The sequence below is a fragment of the Nicotiana tabacum genome, chromosome 21 (genome assembly GCF_000715075.1).
Source record: "Nicotiana tabacum cultivar K326 chromosome 21, ASM71507v2, whole genome shotgun sequence".
NCBI classification, from domain to species: domain Eukaryota; kingdom Viridiplantae; phylum Streptophyta; class Magnoliopsida; order Solanales; family Solanaceae; genus Nicotiana; species Nicotiana tabacum.
The window spans coordinates 93118247-93136301 of record NC_134100.1 but is presented as its reverse complement, the minus strand read 5'-3'; the positions used below and the strand labels follow the sequence as shown (position 1 = coordinate 93136301).

At 34.6% G+C, this 18055-nt stretch overlaps 1 protein-coding gene and 5 non-coding genes across 7 annotated transcripts; all 6 read right to left on the bottom strand.

The window, feature by feature from the left end:
• Positions 1–8205: 8205 nt before the first annotated feature.
• On the bottom strand, positions 8206–8299 carry LOC142175601 (small nucleolar RNA Z101). Its single transcript, XR_012704708.1, has one exon. It is a non-coding gene; the product is annotated as a small nucleolar RNA Z101 (small nucleolar RNA).
• A 28-nt stretch (positions 8300–8327) lies between these two features.
• LOC142175613 (small nucleolar RNA snoR14) lies at positions 8328–8413 on the bottom strand. The gene has a single exon (XR_012704716.1). It is a non-coding gene; the product is annotated as a small nucleolar RNA snoR14 (small nucleolar RNA).
• Positions 8414–8582: 169 nt separating this feature from the next.
• Positions 8583–8661, bottom strand: LOC142175608 (small nucleolar RNA U61). The gene has a single exon (XR_012704711.1). It is a non-coding gene; the product is annotated as a small nucleolar RNA U61 (small nucleolar RNA).
• Positions 8662–8965: 304 nt separating this feature from the next.
• LOC142175600 (small nucleolar RNA Z43) lies at positions 8966–9066 on the bottom strand. Its single transcript, XR_012704707.1, has one exon. It is a non-coding gene; the product is annotated as a small nucleolar RNA Z43 (small nucleolar RNA).
• A 107-nt stretch (positions 9067–9173) lies between these two features.
• Positions 9174–9267, bottom strand: LOC142175599 (small nucleolar RNA snR60/Z15/Z230/Z193/J17). Its single transcript, XR_012704706.1, has one exon. It is a non-coding gene; the product is annotated as a small nucleolar RNA snR60/Z15/Z230/Z193/J17 (small nucleolar RNA).
• A 1616-nt stretch (positions 9268–10883) lies between these two features.
• On the bottom strand, positions 10884–16559 carry LOC107799580 (protein LIKE COV 1-like). 2 transcript variants are annotated; one of them, XM_016622708.2, is made up of 7 exons: positions 16224–16559; positions 13632–13684; positions 12637–12746; positions 12184–12351; positions 11991–12088; positions 11645–11771; positions 10884–11204 (listed from the first exon to the last, which is right to left on the bottom strand). In XM_016622708.2, exons 1-7 carry the CDS (start codon positions 16377–16379, stop codon positions 11122–11124), a joined length of 795 nt encoding a protein of 264 aa, XP_016478194.1. In that variant the 5' UTR covers positions 16380–16559; the 3' UTR covers positions 10884–11121. The 2 variants fall into 2 exon arrangements, with proteins under 2 accessions (XP_016478194.1, XP_016478193.1); XM_016622707.2 differs by having other exon boundaries at positions 16215–16551.
• Between the last annotated feature and the right edge of the window lie 1496 nt (positions 16560–18055).

Genomic DNA, 18055 nt, shown 5'->3' with positions numbered 1-18055 from the left:
TCATGTTAATCAATGCTAAAAGATGGATTCATTAAAAACAGTCAAAAAAATCAACTAAGAGTCCGTTTGGACATAAGAAAATTTTTCCTTTTTCCCAAAAAAATTCACTTTTTTTCCGAAATAAGCGTTTGTTCATAAAATTTTCAATTTTTATTTAAGATCATTTTGGAAATTTTCGAAAATTTGTAAAACTCCAAAAAGTTATTTTTCAAAATTTTTACTCAAATCACCCTCAAAACTTCAAAAATAACGCAAAATTATATTCATGTCCAAACACAACTCTAAATTCCAAATATCATTTTCACTTGAATTTTTTTTCCCCATATATTGGAATTTTACAATTCTTATGTCCAAACGCCTACTAAAATGGACCGGAGGCAATATTATAGATTCTCAATGGAAATGTATTGGTATTGGCTCATTAATTGAGTTCCTTGACATGACAAACCTTTCTTCCCTTTTTTTTGACTAATAAAAAAGTGTTATAAAATATAACTCAAAATAACAATATGGAACAAGAAAAAACAAGCTAAGAGATATATAGAGAAAGAGAAAAGATATTCTTATTTCATCTTCAATTGTGTGTATGTTCCTATCTATTACAAAGCCTTTATATAGGCATAAAAAGTGAAGAAAATATGTCATTGAATATGTCATTAAGTGAAGAAAATATGTCATTGAATATGTCATTAAACATAGAAAATATGTCATTAAACATTTGAGATGAATATCATGGAGGAAGAGTAGACATTCACCATAATTTAATATTTCGTATAACACTCCCTCTTGGATGTCCATAGATAATGTGCCTCGTTAAAACCTTATTAGAAAAAAAATCATAGTGAAGGAAAAAGAGTACACATGTTTAGAAATACGCTTTTTGGTTGCCTCATTAAAAACCTTGCAAGGAAAATCCAGTGGGACAAAACCTTGTAAGGAAAAAAGAGTACACCGCGTATTAACTCCCCGTGATGAGAGCATCAATTTACATCATTGAGCCTTCGCATCCCAATCTTGTATACTAGTTTCTTGAAGGTTGACGTCGGTAGAGATTTGGGGAACAAATCATCCATATTATCACTTGAACGGATCTGTTGCACACTGATATCACAATTCTTTTAAAGATCATGTGTGAAAAATAACTTTGGTGAAATGTGCTTTGTTCTATCTCCTTTTATGAATCCTCCCTTCAATTGAGCTATGCATGCTACATTGTCTTCATACAAAATTATGGGTAGTTTGTCACACTTCAAACCATATTTGTCTCGAATAAGGTGTATTGCAGACCTCAACCATATACATTTTCGACTTGTTTCATGAACAACAATTATCTCAGCATGATTAGATGAAGTAGCCACGATTGATTGCTTAGTCGATCGCCAAGATATTGTAGTGCCTCCACATGTAACCACATAGCCTGTTTGATATCGAGTCTTGTGTGGGTCAGATAAATACCCAACATCGGTATAACCAACAAGATCGGGACTGCAATCATTGCCATTAAATAAGCCCATATCGGTAGTCCTTTTTAAGTACCGCAATATGTGTTTGATTCCATTCCAATGTCTCATTGTAAGAGCAGAGCTATATCTTGCTAAGACATTAACTGAAAAAGTTATGTCAGGCCTTGTAGTGTTAGCAAGATACATTAGTGCACCAATTGCACTAAGATATGGTACTTCAGGACCAAGAAGCTCTTCATTCTTTTCTTGAAGTCGGAACGGGTCCTTATTCACATCAAGTGATCGAACAACCATCGGAGTACTTAATGGATGTGCTCCATCCATGTAAAACTGTTTCAATACCTTTTCTATGTAGGCAGATTGATGAACAAAAATCTCGTTTGCCAAATGTTCAATTTGCAAACTGAGACATAATTTTGTCTTTCCGAGATCTTTCATCTCGAATTTCTTTTTTAAATAATCAATTATCTTTTGGAGTTCTGTAGGAGTTCCAATAAGGTTTATGTCATCAACATATACGGCAAGTACAACAAACTCCGATATTGTTATTTTTTTTTATAAAAACACATGGACAAATGGAATCATTTATAAAACATTCCTTTAATAAATATTCACTAAGGCGGCTATACCACTGTAACGACTCGACTTGTCGTTTAAAGAAATTACGCCCCGTTCAGTGACTTAAGGTCTCGAGAAGTTTCGCAATATGTATTATGACCCGCGTGTGTGGTCGAATTTGATTTTCGGAAGATTCGAAATTTAATTTAAAGAAAAATTCTCATTTTGAAGCTTAAATGGAAAGAGTTGACCGGGGAGTTGACTTTTGAACAAACGACCCCGGAATGGAATTGCGATGATGGTAATAGCTTCGTATGATGATTTCGGACTTAGGCGTATGTTCGGATTTAGATTTCGAAGTCCATAGGACAATTCGACATATTTTGGCGAAAGTTGAAAACAAATATAAGATTTTTGGAAAAGTCCAACCGAAGGGTGAAATTTTGATAACGAGGTCGGATTTCGATTCCGGAAATGGGAATAGCTCCCTTACGTCAATTATGACTTGTGTGCAATATTTGAAGTCATTCCGGATTGATTTGATACGTTTCGGCGCAAAATATAGAAGTTGAAAGATTTGAAAACTTATAATTCGATTCGATGCGCGATTCGTAATTTCGGCGTTGTTTGATGTAGTTTGAAGCCTCAACTAAGTTCGTATTGTATTTTGGGACATGTTGGTATAATTGGTTGAGGTCCCGGGGGTCTCGGGCGAGTTTCGGATGGTTAAATAGACCAAAATTGAACTTGAAGGTGTGTTGGAAATCTGCCACTGGTTTCATCGCATCTGCGATGAAATAGATCGCAGATGCGACATCGCAAATGCGAAATTTAGGCCGCAGAAGCGAAAGGGAAAAGGCCTGGGCAGTGGTCACAGGTGCGAAGAAAATCCCGCACCTGCGGAAGCGCAGAAACGGGCAGAGAAGGCGCAGAAGCGAAGGGGCATCGCATGTGCGCGTGAGGCATCGCAGAAGTGTTTGATTCCCGCAGAAGTGGAAAAGCTTCCGCAAATGCGATGGTCGACTGGGCAGTGGCCTTCGGAGAAGCGAGATTTCGCTCGCAAAAGCGAGCACGCAGGTGCGAAAATTAGTCCGCAGGTGCGAAACTGGGCAGAATGTTAAGGACCAAAAATGGTCATTTCGCCATTTTTCGATTTAGATTTTGGAGCTCGATTTTTGGGGGATTTTGGAGGAGTTCTTCAAGACGTTGACTTGGATAAGTGTTCTATATCCTAAAGTGATTATATTTCATGAATATATGATATATTCATCGTTTAGTTCGGATTTAAATGAAGGAAATAAAGATTTTTGTAAAAATATTCCAAAAACGAAAATTTAAGATTTGGAAGTCGAATTGTTATTGGAATTCAATAAAATTGGTATGGTTGAACTCATATTGGAATGGGTGTTCGAATTTCGTAAAAATTATGTCGGGTTCCGAGAGGTCGGTACCGCGTTGATTTTTGTTGACTTTTTGAAATAAATTTTTAAGTCGACGTGTTATTATCCGAAATTATTTCCAATGAATTTTAATGAAATTATACAATTGAATTGGATAGATTTGAGCTGTCCGAAGGTCAAATTCAAGCAAGAAGGCGATTTTAGAATATCGGCATAACTTCAATAAGGTAAGTGTCTTGCTTAACCTCGAGTGGGGGAATTACCCCTTAGGTATCGAGTCTTATGTGCCATTTATGAAATGTGAAAAGCCGTGTACGTGAGGTGACGAGTACGTACTCGGCTTATATGTGTAAATTTTATTGAGTTAAAATCGTGAGCATATTGTGTGGTAAATTGGGTAATTGTTGGTATATATTTAATCATCTAATTGCTGTGCATAAAACCTTGTTGTTGTTGAATCTGTTGTTATATGACAATTTGATGTGACTGTTACTTGATTATTTATGTAATTCCGTGAATTTGTTGGTTTATATAATTATTGAAAATTTGATTTTAATGAAGACTTTGCTTTATGTTGAGTGATTTCTATCTCTATTGATTGTATTTGGGTGTTGTACACATTGTGTGGAGCTTTTAGCTATTTGGTGTGAAATTAATTGACTTGGTTATAGCTTTGGAATTTGGTTGTGGCCATTGGCCAAATTGTGATAAGAATTGATTTTATTATATTGTCGTGTTAATTTCCCGTATAAATTATTGTATTGTTTGAGTTATTATTTTAGGGAGATAAGGGTGGCATTTCACCGTTGATATTGTGTGGGTATAAGGGTGGCATTTCACTATTGTTGTGTTTGTTGGAATATTGTCTTGGCGGAGCGATAAGGGTGGCTATAGGAGCGATAAGGGTGACAATAGGAGCGATAAGGGTGACTATTGATATTGTCTAGGCGGAGCGATAAGTGTGGCTATAGGAGTGATAAGGGTGGCAATAAGAGCGATAAGGGTGACTATTGTCACGGACGATATGTGATGATGTGGGATTGTGGTGTTGATGATTTTTACGTGATGTTGTGATTTTTCTTGTGTTTATTTGTATGCCTTGTTAATTGGTCTTGTTGATAGTAAATTGATAACAATCTGTTTTATGTTGAAATTGAGAATGTTTGGCTATTGCCCGACGGACTATAAATTGAAATATGGGCAGGAGATGCCGTGAGTAAATAATGATGATATTGGGCACGCGAATTGCCCATGCGGTTGTGATATGAAATGTGGGCACGAGGTGTTGTGATGAAATGGTAATGATATTTGGTACGTGAATTATCCGTGCAGTTGTGAGATGAAATGAGGGCACGAGGTGCCGGATAAATATGATGATTTAATTAATTAAGGGCACTAGGTGCCGTGAAAATATGAAAATAGGTTGAGATCCGCGTTTACGAAAAATATGAAAATAGACTGAGACCCGTATTTTTATAAATATGAAATGAGGTGTCACATGGTGACTTTTTAATTGAAAGAATTATATTCAAAATATTTATTTGGAAGGATTTTTTATTAGAAAGTATTATATGAAAGAATTGTATTTGAAAGATATTTATTTGAGAAAATTATATTTGAAAAGATTTATTAAAAGAATTATATTCAAAATATTTATTTGAAAAGATTTTTACATAGAAAGTAGTATATGAAAGAATTGTATTTGAAAAATATTTAATTAAGGAATTATATTTGAAAAATAGTTGTTTGAGAAAATTATATTTGAAAGAAAACTATCTGAAAGAATTATATGTGAAAGACATTTATTTGAAGGACTAGATTAAATTGGATGTAATTGTACAAATTAACTGTTGAGCGATATTAATGGCATTCTTGTTGTCTGATGTGCATATCATTGGTTGTTTCATGTTGCCATATTGTTATATGTTTCATATTATTTTGTATATTATATTGTATAGGTTACTAGACTAGTGAGTGTCTTGACTGTATCTCGCATCTACTCCATTGAGGTTAGTCTTGATACTTACTGGGTACCGAACGTGACGTACTCATACTACACTTCTATACATTTTTGTGCAGAGCCAAGTATTGAAGATATCAGACTTGAGCAAAGTTAAAGCGTGATCATAAGGATTCAAGGTAAAACTGTTTGGCCGTCGCAGTCCCTTGGAGTCTTTTCATTTCATTGTACTGTTAATTTGTAATCAAACAGTATTGTATATTCGATCCTCGTAATCAATCCATGTATTCAGTTAGAGTTCATGACTTAGTACTACCAGTCTTGATAGATGTGTATTATAATTATTTCCGCGGTTAGATTTTAATTCAAAAAAAAAATGGCTTCAAAATATAATAGAAATCGACTTACCTAGTATTAGAGACTAGGTGTCATCACGACGCCAGTGGTGGGATTTTGGGTCGTGACAAGTTGGTATCAGAGCTCTAGGTTCATAGATTTTACAAGTCACGAACGAATCTAGTAAAGTTTTGCGGATCGGTACGGAGACGTCTGTACTTATCTTCGAGAGGCTACAGAACTGTTAGGAAATTTCCATTTCTTTCATTCTTGTCTTGCGAAATTTGTTGAATTTGGAATTTGAACATTTGCATCTTTATTCTCTCACAGATGGTGAGGACACGTGATACTGGGTTAGCTGAGCAAGCATCCGCACATACTGCTAGGGCTGCAAGAGGGCGAGGACAAGGTAGAGGCCGAGGAGGGCACGTGCTACGACTAGAGCACCTGTCAGAACAACAGTTGAGGAGCCACCGTAGCTCTAGTTGGGGAACATGTACCAAAAGCACCTGTTGTTACCCCCGTACTTCAGGAGAATTTAGCACAGTTCCTGAGTATGTTTGGTACATTAGCTCAGGCGAAATTGATCTCTATTGCACCAAACATTCCGCAGATTGGGGGAGTAGCTCATACTCCTATCACAACTCCAGAGCAACAGGTTTACGTTGGTTAGGTTCCGTGTGTAGTACCGATACAACCTGTTATTCCGGTTCGGCTTGAGGTCAGTCCAGAAGAATCAAAGAAAGAACAAAAGAGACTTGAAAGGTTTAAGAGATATAGTCCACCTACTTTCAGTGGCACAACTACAGAGGATGTCCAAGAATTTCTAGAAAATTGTCATTGTATTCTCCGCACCATGGGTATTGTGGAGGTGAGCGGAGTTGCCTTTACTACATTTCAACTGTCAGGCGCAGCGTATCGGTGGTGGCAAATCTATGAAGAAGGTAGACCAGCCGATGCAACACCACCAACTTGGACTCAATTTTCGAAAATATTCTTGAAAGAGTTTGTTCCCCAAACTCTCAGAGATGCGTGGCGCACAGAATTTGAACGGTTGCGTCAAGGCACTATGACAGTGTCAGAATATGCTATCAGCTTCAGCGAGTTAGCTAGTCATGCGATCTCTGGTTCCTACAATCAGAGATCGGGTCCACAGATTTATTGAGGGGCTTGAATATGATATTAAAATATGTATGACTCGAGAATTGCAAACTAATACTCCATTCCAACAAGTAGTAGAGATTGCAAGGAAGATTGAGGGTGTTTTAGGTGAGGAAAGGTAGTCTAAGGAGGCCAAAAGGTCTCGAAGATCTTGAGGGTTCAATGGATTTTACTCTTCAGCTAGAACCCATTATAGCGGAGGCTCGAGCAGTCGATCAGCTCAGTCCGCACATCAAATTACTCGAAGTGCTCCAGTTTACAGTGCACCACCGACACAAGATTTTTTACAGTGGTTATTCTTGTTATCCGGCACAAACTCAATACGAGCAGTCGCAATCTCAAATGGGTTGTTATGAGTGTGGTGATACTAAAGAACACTCCAGCTACAAACTTTATTCCAAATAATAGTCCGCGTGCACAATCAGCTAGAGGTGGAGGACAGGCAGGTAGTAGGCGCCTAAGAGGTGAAGATCCAACCCATTGATTTAATCCTATTATGCTCTACTTGAGTAAGTTTCGCAAATTTGTGACCCACTTATATGTGTATTTCTGTTGAGAGATTTACAGATATAAGCCCATGTGTGTCATTTTATTTTTGGTAAATAATAATTTTTATAGTGGGTTTAATGTGTGGGTTTAATGCGTTTCGAATTAATTGATTACAGTGGGTTTAATGTATTTCAAAATAATTGATTACAGCGGATTTATTATTCATTATAGTAGGTTTAATGTATTTCGAAATAATTGATTCCAATTTTTATTAATTATATACCCTACCCGTAGGAGAGGCCATCATATGTTGTAAAAATTATTTATGAAATATGTTGAAAAGAAAAAAGAAAGAAAATTAAAAATTTCAGTTGGCACAATGTGCAAAATCCTTGTGATTAAGAGTGGAATAATTTAAGAAATGAATAAGTAATAATAAGAGTAAAATAGGGAAAAATTGTCTATCTTAAACAAAGTAAAAAAAACAAAGTAGAATTAATCTTAGCATATAGTACTAAGTTTGGGGTGGGGCAAAGCCAATTACAATTTACGATATGGCATTGATCAATTTTTCCTTTCAAAAAAATAGAAAAAAATATAAATAACACAATTTTACAACTTAAATGAGAAATAAAGCATCTGTAATGACGATATTTTAAAGCTAAACATAGACTTATAAAGATTTGCGACCCAAGCTAATAGCAACAATCTCGAGCTAAGGAAGAATTAAGTTCTGCTTATATTTCTTTTCAAGATCGAAATTGTTGCAAACATTTTACGATCCTCGGCAAAAAAATTATCAAATCAAATTTTAAGGAAAAAAAAAGACTAAATTTTTTAAGGGCATCAGTTCTCCAAGGTTATAACATCAATGAAAAATTCAGACGCAAATTACCCATTTACGATATTATAAGATTCATCATTTGCCCTAAGGAATGTTTGTTAATAGGAGGTTAATGAAAGATCAGAACCTGTCGGGATTCACTCTTTACATCATAATAATGTATTCAGTGGATTGACAGACATGAATTCTATCATCACTTCTTTCCTCCTCAATAAATAATAACTATTACAAACATCAAACAACCATTAAAATTCAATATGGCTAAAATTGTAATAATATTTAAAAACTGCGTTTAATAAATATTTAGCACTAATTCAAAAGTGCTGAAATTTAATAGTTAAAAATATTAAAATAGTAAAAAAAAAATCAAAGTGCTCAGAACTTCTTAGAGGTTAGTGTAAACCATCACTGACCAAAAGTCTCCGACACAAAAACATTTCATCACAGCACCAGAAAAGCAAAAATAAAGCATTTTTGAATAAAATTTCAAATTTTAACACTTGTAACAATGGGCAAGTTACACATTTAACCAATGGACCAAAAACAATACAGTAACTATAAACTAATTATGTATAAAATACGTAGTACTTTTGTATATTATACATTAATATACACACACAAAATTGGTTATTAACTTTTAAAGCGACTATACAGCATATTTTTTCCTATACTAATTAGGAGCATCATTAAAAAATTAATTAAATCAAAACACATAATAAAAAAAAGTGAATTAAACATAAGATTTTAAATTGGAGGACTCAGTTTATGGGTGGTGATATATCAGAATGGTCGTCAAGGTAGTTTTTAAATACCATTACGACGAACGAGACCAATTGATATGAGTCGTCACTGTCCATTAATTATTTAAATGGCAAAAAATTAACAAAAAAATTTACCTAAACAGCATAAATCAGCTTTTTTTAAATATTCAACATTTTATTTAATCTAAGTGAAACTAATGAATGAGTCATCAGATAGGAGCGAAAGACTAAAAAGAAGTTTTAAAATCACAATAGATTTCATTTGAACTATGCTTCTAATCATCATATGACCCAGTAATAATAATATAATAAAAAGGATTAAAGTGAATAATAAAAATAAATAAATATTTATTGGCCTCATAGAGAAGATTAGGCTAACAACACAATAAAAATTCAGACATATGCTTGTCTATAAAAGAATTTTAATCATTGGCCAAAATGATATTAACACAAATAAATTTTAAGAAATTCACAGCTAGAAAAATAAAAATAGAAGGGGCAGAGCTTACCAATGGAGGAACTGAAACTGTAAAACCCTAGAGATCAGAAGAGAGAATGATTAAATTCGGGAAGGAAGTTGCTTTATATAGAGAAGAGTGAAGGGGGCTAGGGTTTTATGCTTAGGTTTTGGAGAGAGGTTTTGCTGGATTGGGCCGCTAACAAAAATCGCAATGGTAATGGGCCCGTGGTATGGGCTAACGGTAATTTGCTTTGGGTTAATTGCGGTGGATTACACAGATAGGGTGAAATTCAAAAATAACCAGATTTACAAGTGGTAATTGAAAAATAACCACAGTTTCAAAAAGTAATCAAAATTTAGCCACTTTCATGTAAAGATAAATCTGAACGAAAATACTGTTCAAAATCTGGAAAATATTTCAGCATAATATATTGGAGTTCGAATTTTTTAATGTGAACTTCCAGCATAATATGCTGAAAGTTCATACACAGGTGCTCCAATCTCCAGTATATTATGTTAGAACTTTTCGTGTGTTGGAGCTCCAACATAATATGCTAGAAGTTCATACATAGGTGCACCAATCTCCAGTATATTATGCTAGAACTTTCTGTATTACTGCAAAATAGTGGTTATTTTTTAATGGCTTTGCAAACGCTTGCTATTTTTCAATTACCAGTCCGAAAACTGGCTAGCCCGTGCTATTTTTACTTTGACTTCGTGCCACTGTTTAGGTTCTGATCAGTGTTTTGAAAGGCGTTTTCGGGGCGAACCCTGGGCGAAGCGCACCAAAAACGCCCCGGGGCGATGGTGTCCCGGGGCGATGGTGTGGGGCGAAAGTCTGAAGAGGCGTACGCCCCGGCAATTCAGGGTGTATGCCCCGGCAATTCGGGGTGTACGCCTGGGCATTCGAGGCGTACGCCTGGGCGTTCGGGGCATACGCCCGGACGTTCGCGACGAGTTTTTTTAGTGAGACGTAAGCTCCAGAGATTTTTTCAAATTAAAACAAAAATTGTTGAATAAGGTCTACAAGTTTCAGCAGCAGGAGGAAAGGAGAAGTTTTGGCGATGGGTTCGTTGTATCCATTTGATATGGTCCTGCTATTCTTTCTGGTACCAAATAACCACGCATTGGAATTTGATTTTCATTTGAAACAAGCTTGTTCCTCATTTGTTCTTTCTTGGTATAAGTGGATAACAGCAATATATTCCAACATGAACATTTCAAAAACAAAAGATCTTTTTTGTTGCATCTCACGTTTCTTTTGCCTTCCATATATAGTACCACTCTCTTCAACAAAACAATCTCTCTTCACTCTTACAACTGGATGTCCCTTATAGCACAATTCTCCCTATTTATATGCAGCAGCTTACTAAGTCGGAAACATGTTGTACTGTTGTAAATTCGAGTATTACAGCACAGCACATTCAACATAACCTCAAAGTTAGGAGTTACGCAAAAGGCGAGAAATCTATTAACTTAGAATTATCAACCAACTACATTTTCAAACCATTGCTACTTCCCTACATTGTACACTGCAGCAGTTGTAACGCAAGTGACCTGAATCTAACACCTCAAATATCAAGTCAATAAGAAAAGAAAAAAAAAACCTTTCTTTTTGAATAAGGGGAAAAATTTTATGACTGAGCACTTCTCAGATGACTGTCATCTTTACCCTCGGTTTCGATAAGATCACCTTCTGTCAACTTGAATAATTCCTGGTTCGAGGGTTGACAGTATCTGAGGCATTGACATGCCACCAGATACAACAATCTCTGCAAAGAGGAGAAAGGAGCATGTTGGAAAGTGCTTCGAGCATAAGCATATATCTTGATCAGAAAATTGTGCTTATTGCCAGATGAGAACCATCTATTAAGAAGACACATGATACTTGCAAAAAAGCTCGGGAGTAGCAAACAAATCATTGTATATCTAATTATGTGACACCACTCGGAGTACAAGGGTCAAACTATCTAATTTTCTGTGTAAATTCTGGTCATCAAATCTTCAAGTTTTTTGAAATAAAATTCAGATATTTAGAAACTATATAAAAAGTACTATAAGTCATACTAATAGTTAACAATTCAAAATAAGAAAAAAGTATATGAAAAAAATACAGTAAAAAGATGTCTTTGACCCTCCAAATAGTAACTGTCACATAAATTGGGATAGAGGGAGTATTTTACAGAGAATTTGACAATGAAAGATCTCTTACCTATTCCTTCACGGACTGACAAGTTTGGTCTAATAACATCTTTTGCATTGACCAGGAATATATCACCAATGTAAAGATGATTTGTAGGAACATACACACAGCATAGCTCTTCGTCTCCTGAATAGTTCTGGATTTGATGGTAAAACAGAGTATCACACAAGTGAATTTCAAATAAAGTTGATGAGAATTGAGAATATACATCATCTTTTCAAACTGCACGGATATATGATTCTAATGCTATCCATGCCTACCAGGTGATTGGAAACTTGTGAATGGTGTAAACAAAAGATACAAATTAATTCTTATTATTGAGAAATAAAAGAAAAGCAGGTAATCATAGGCATACCTGCAGGACTACAGACGAAGTAATGAACCCAAAGGCATATTCGCCGATGCGTGGATGCCTTATTATGGCAACCTCCTTGAAAGCTTGTGTATTCTGATCTGCAGTGATACAGGAGGTTATGCATCTATCATCACTCTCCAACTGAAAGCTGTTTCGTGAAAATAGTATGAAATCGAAAATCCATAAAGCATACCTGGAGATATGGCAGAACTAATTTGCTTCGAAGCATTATAGATATGCCGAACAAATGGCATTCTTTTGATGAACCACTCACCAAGATTCAAAACAGATGCCCCCAACCATGATGACATGAACACCCCGACCAAAAAAATGAAAGTGATTGAAGTCATAAATCCAAGACCTGATCAGAACAGCCATAGAAAAGAAGGTCATCTCCAAAGAAGAGTATCACAACCATGAGCAGCTAATTTATCACAAAAAAAGATCCTTAACCTAACATGGCTGACATTTACATACGGTACCGTAAAACTATTTGCTAAATCCTCTATAGAACAATTTCTTCTTTATCATAGCAATGCATTCTATGTCCAAAGAAAGATAAAGGCCATTACTTAAGACACCATGGAATGAACCAGTGGCATTAACAACATAGAAATACAGTAAGTTGGAAGGGGCAAATGCTTACCAAAAATATCAATTCCAAGATGAGCATAGATTGGAGAGAAAAAGCCATCCACGAAATGAATAAACCACCATGTTATGTAGAAAGTGACTGCTATAGGAAATAGGATAACACTGCAAAAGAATGTGTATGAGTAACAACTTGAAAAGTAAGGAGTAAAGCAGAGACAGAGCGTCTACTTAATCACAGCTGACAGTGAAGACAAAGACGAATATTTATAACTTATAAGCATATCATGTTACTCTTTTCCCATGGCACTTACAAGCAGCAGAGTGGATTGTGGTTTAGTTCCTTCCTAATCAAGTTTATTTCAATAACTTTCATCCCATGGATTCTAATTAGTAGAAGCTCATATGTACAGCATAATCCAAGAAAGAAGAATAAAACAACAACTACGCCTCAGTCCCAGATAAGTTGGGGTTAGCGATATGAATCCTCATTCCTTTCATTTAGCTCAACTCATATCAAATCCAAGAAAGAAGTGTGCTCCTTTTTATTGTGATAGAAACAATACGTAAAGGATTTTTACTATCAATCTTCCCCATCATCATATTTACCAACAAAAGAGGGTGATACCGACACAAGTAGAAGAAAATTCTAGTTTTGAATTCATTTTAATAGCTGATATAAGGTCCTCACAAGTCGCAACAACTCCGATGCTTTTTGATGTTCCAAGATTGATTGTCTTAGTTCTGTTAGCAGAAAGCCCATCTATTTCAATCAGTCATAACAGAAGCTAGAAAGTGGGTAGTGTACTCATCAAGGACCTTGAAAAGTACAAACCCCTAAACTCTTATAACAGAAGCTAGAAGATAGGAAGTAGAAGCCTGGATCAGTTCTTCTGTAGGCCTTGATCTTTGCTCAACTAGTTCTTGCAAATCATTCTTGTGACACTTTGCTGCTTCTTCCTAAACATTATTTTCCAACAGCAAGGAACCAGATAAAGAGATACAGCCTATGTCTAGATCAAAGGGAAGATTGAAGAGAACCATTTTTACCATCCAGTCATGAATTTCTTAGAAGCCCAGCTCCTAACAACTTTAGAGAAAGTCTGCAGTTGCAAAAAATATATACAACCTTTGTCAGATGAATAAAAGAGAATTCACGCTTGAAATATGAAAATAGAAGGAACAACATGGTAATATTCCCAGTGATCAGCCCAGTCACTATACAATTAAGCGCAAGAAATGAATAGCAAGCAAACTAAGTTATAAGCTACAAGAACAGACTTTGGCGCAGTCATCAGATTTAGATTTTGTGATGCAAGAGCATGTACCAGAGGCAGAGAAAAGAGGAGAAGAAATCAGATTAGAAATCGAGAAGAGAGAGATAAGAAAAGTAAATGTCAAACAGAGAAATAAGGAAAAGAGACCAGCAATAACCAAAAAGATTGCTCCTAACAGCACATAAAACAGTAATGCAGAAGTCAAAGGCCCAATGATTCACCTTACATTTATGTGCAGAACAGCAGGTATGTAAACAGTTAATCAACTAATCAAGTATGGTACATGTGAAAAACTCTTCTGAGAAAGGGGGCTTATATCATTTTGATATATACATTTTCCAGGAAAATTGATGGAATTCTTTTTGGCTTTTCGCCATTTTAACATGTTAAGAAAAACATTATGCACACAAGTTATATCTTTTAAGGGCACTAGTATATTTTGTTTAGATAACCGAAGAGGCACCAGTATATCTTTTGCTGTAATTATCTTTTCGTCATTTTAACATGTTAAGAAAAATATTATGCACACACGTTATATCTTTTAAGGGCACTAGTATATTTTGTTTAGATAACCGAAGGGGCACCAGTATATGTTTTGCTATAATTATCTCTATTTATACTCCATACGAATTACTTCCACCAATGTATAATCACTATTTTCATTTTTGTTCCTCATTGCTCATAAGGATCACCAAGCATCACTCCCACGCTCCACCTGCCACCATCTGGTACTATTAGAAGCTACCAATTGTTTTACCTATGCAAATATTATGTCAGATTAAGCCTAAATTGATCGATCTAACACCCGTTCAAATGCAATCTAGCACAAAAACAGGCAGAAATATCACCAGATATAGAGGAATGTAGCACGCCATAGATGTTACACCATGCAATGAAGACAAATATGAATGCCATATCCGTCAGAACTCAAACGCATGAAAATCGAATTTCTTAAGAAGTGTAGGACATCCGAATAATATATTATAATTTTTATATAAAACCTAAATCCAACCTAAACCCACATATAGATACACTCCTAAATCAACAAACATGTTATATACTGTAACAGTTAGTCGCATCCATCAAGTATACACACATAGGTAGTATAGATAGAATAAATCATGATTGAACACATGTCTAACACCTAACAGGAGATAAATATGCAAAGCTTTTAAAGACATTTCTGCTTCGTATATGTAAACATCAATGCACATCAGCATATGGATACAGACATGGAGAGCACATCCTTTAATCATTTAATATGCTATAAATGTATTACTCTGATTAATTAATCTAGTTTATTCAACAATTTTTTACTAAGAGGGGAAACAAGCACAACTTAAATCATTTAAATGCACTAAAAGTGTGACTAAAAGCAGATAAAAAGAAGTTCAATTAAATATGTATGACACCCGAAATACTCTCCTACCATAAAAGGTCAAACTTTAACACAGTTTCTCATTAACTAATTATGTCGAGTTCTTCTAAACTTCGTAAATATTTTTCCTTTCATAACCACAAAATAAAATTTTACTGAGCAGGAAACAGTAAAATAACTACATTGAAAATTAACAGCAAACCAGACTTCAACAAAAATTTCCCGCAATCTTATGATCAATTTCCAAACATTAAGGGAAAATATTTTCTTCCATTTTTGTAATGTAAATCGAATAATTTCTTCCATTTGCCTAAGCCTTCATATGCACAGTTACCTGATAACCATAGGCAGATCCAGGATTTGGATTTTATGGGTTCAGGATGCCACTGAATCCACTGACCATTTAAGTTACTGGGTTTGAAATTTAATATTTGTACATATATAGTAAATTGTAACACATATATAGGGTTTGAGCGCCAAAGCTATTGAGTTCAGCCGAATTCACAACTCATACGGTACATCCGCCCTTGCCTGGTACCTGTGCTAGTGGGAGTTAGTAGGTACCAGGTGGAATAGTACCAAGCTGGCTCGAGTATAATAAGTAAAATAAAAAAAAGTTTTCCCTTGGGGGAAAAAATAACAAAAAAATGCAAAAGTAACAAAATAGCCCCTTCTTCAAGCATTCCTCTTTCCCTAACCTTGAGCTCTTAATAAGTAAACTGCCAACATGACAATAAATTATGCTCATACAAAAGTTATCCAATTCTTTCCTTCTATAAATACTTCAACAAAATCCATTCTTAAACGCAACTTTAAACTCCTAATTTACACAATTAAAACGTCAAAAATCACTACCACACTTAACAAAACCCTGATCCACCATACAAATCCAGTTACGAGCTAATAGAAACACTAAAACCCTAGCGATATTCCAAATCAAAAACAAAATATATGAATAAGAATAGTTTGGGAATTTACGGAATTAACCTCGCGGCCGGAGTGATGGTGAGAAGAGGAAGAGGAAGGCCTATTCGCTGAGTCATCGTCAACGGTGATAGCGGCGGCGGAGTGAGCCACCGGAATGAGAAGTTCACGATCTCTGCTAGAATTTGCCATTTTTATCCCCAATTTCTCATCTCCCATTTACTTATAATAAAAATTCTTTTCTTTTTGCTATGAAATAATAGTATACAGATTTTGTAAGTGTAACAGTTCTATTAATCTAATTTTTTTAAAAATATTTATATTGCTTGGTGATAGAGGAAATGTTTGGATAGTGGGATAGAGGAGGAATTTAAGAAAAAAATGTTGTCTTACTCTTATTAAAGTTAGCTCCAGACTCCATAATTTAATGGACTATTCAATGTTGATGAGGTATTTGGGTTTGGTTTGGGCTGGGCTAGGTTGGATTTTGTCATGTTGATGAGCTGTCTCCAATCATATTTTGTCAACTCAGATCATGTTTTAAAAGTTTTCGTGAATTTAATTTCCATGTTGACAATATAAAAAGTTATAGCCTAAAAAATACTCCTTCCGTATCATATTAATAGTCATGGTTACAAAAAATAATTGTCTCAAATTATTTGTCATTTTAGAAGTTCAAGACAAAATTGATTGTTTTTTTCCTTTTTACCCTTAGTAATAATTGTTCTTGAAGATAGAGATAACACATAAATAGAATAAATGTTCACTGAAGAGAGATTATATCTTAAGACATACATAAGGGTAGAATAGTCTAATTCCTTTCTTAATTAATATTTCTTACGAGACGTGTAAAAGAGAAATACGACACATAATATGAGACGGGGGAGTAATATAAGTAACAAAATTATTTGCACCCAGTGTTTATACCAAACTATGATAATTTACCAGGGTTAAGTCATAAATTAAGGTGAGAATATATATTAATTAATTATGATTTAGAGCCCATTTGGATTAGCTAATGGCAAATAAGTATTAAAACTAATTTTTTAAATAAGTATTTACGTGTTTGGATAGAAGTTCTGAAACTTATAATAAGCATTTGATGTGTTTGATAAAAAAATGTTGATACAATGTTCTTTTATTAAATTGACTAAAATATCCTTTAAAACTTTACAAAAGATTACAAATTAAAGAGTTTTTTTGTAAAGAAAAGGGTTAATAACGAATATGGAATGAAGAGAAAATTAAAAAATTTATTTTGGAAAAATAGCTAGTGGTGACAATATTAGCCTTAAATTAGTCTTACCAATTATTTGAATCTTATGTAATTAGTAACAGATTCCTAAACAGACATAGGGTTAATTTCACTGATGGTCATCCAACTTATCATTTATTTCACAAAAGTCACTTAACTATTTTTCATCACTTAAAAGTCACTCAACTTTACCTTTGTAACTTAAAAGTCATTCTAGTTCAAAACCTACAAAATATCCAATAAAAATATGACATGTCATTACATTTAATTAAAAAATCTAATAATAATGCCACATAAGCTTAAATAGACCATATCTAAGTTAGACCCATTTCTTCTTCAGTCCGATTTGACCTATAACCAAAATGAGTTTTAATATTTTGACAATTAGAAGGAAAAAAAGAGAACAATTATTTTGTGCTAAAAATATTTTACTTAATTTGTTACGTAATAACCTTAATACCACCACCTATAATTTCATTAAAAATATGAACAAAACAAGCACATAACCAGTTTTTACATCCTTCATATCATTTTATAATTTTTCATGAAGTTAAAATACTACCATATCAATCTCACATAACAATTAAATGTACCACTAACACACAAGAACAACAAGCTAATAAGAACCTATTTTCACAAA

What these genes read in the sequence shown, in the direction of transcription:
- LOC107799580 (XM_016622707.2), bottom strand. Translation starts at nt 16,379, where the DNA reads ATGGGAGATGAGAAATTGGGGATAAAAATGGCAAATTCTAGCAGAGAT. An exon ending in CCGGCCGCGAGGTTAATTCC is followed by an intron (nt 13,685 to 16,214) that starts GTAAATTCCCAA and finishes TTGCAACTGCAG; the next exon opens with ACTTTCTCTAAAGTTGTTAG. An exon ending in TAGTTCTGCCATATCTCCAG is followed by an intron (nt 12,089 to 12,183) that starts GTATGCTTTATG and finishes GTATCACTGCAG; the next exon opens with ATCAGAATACACAAGCTTTC.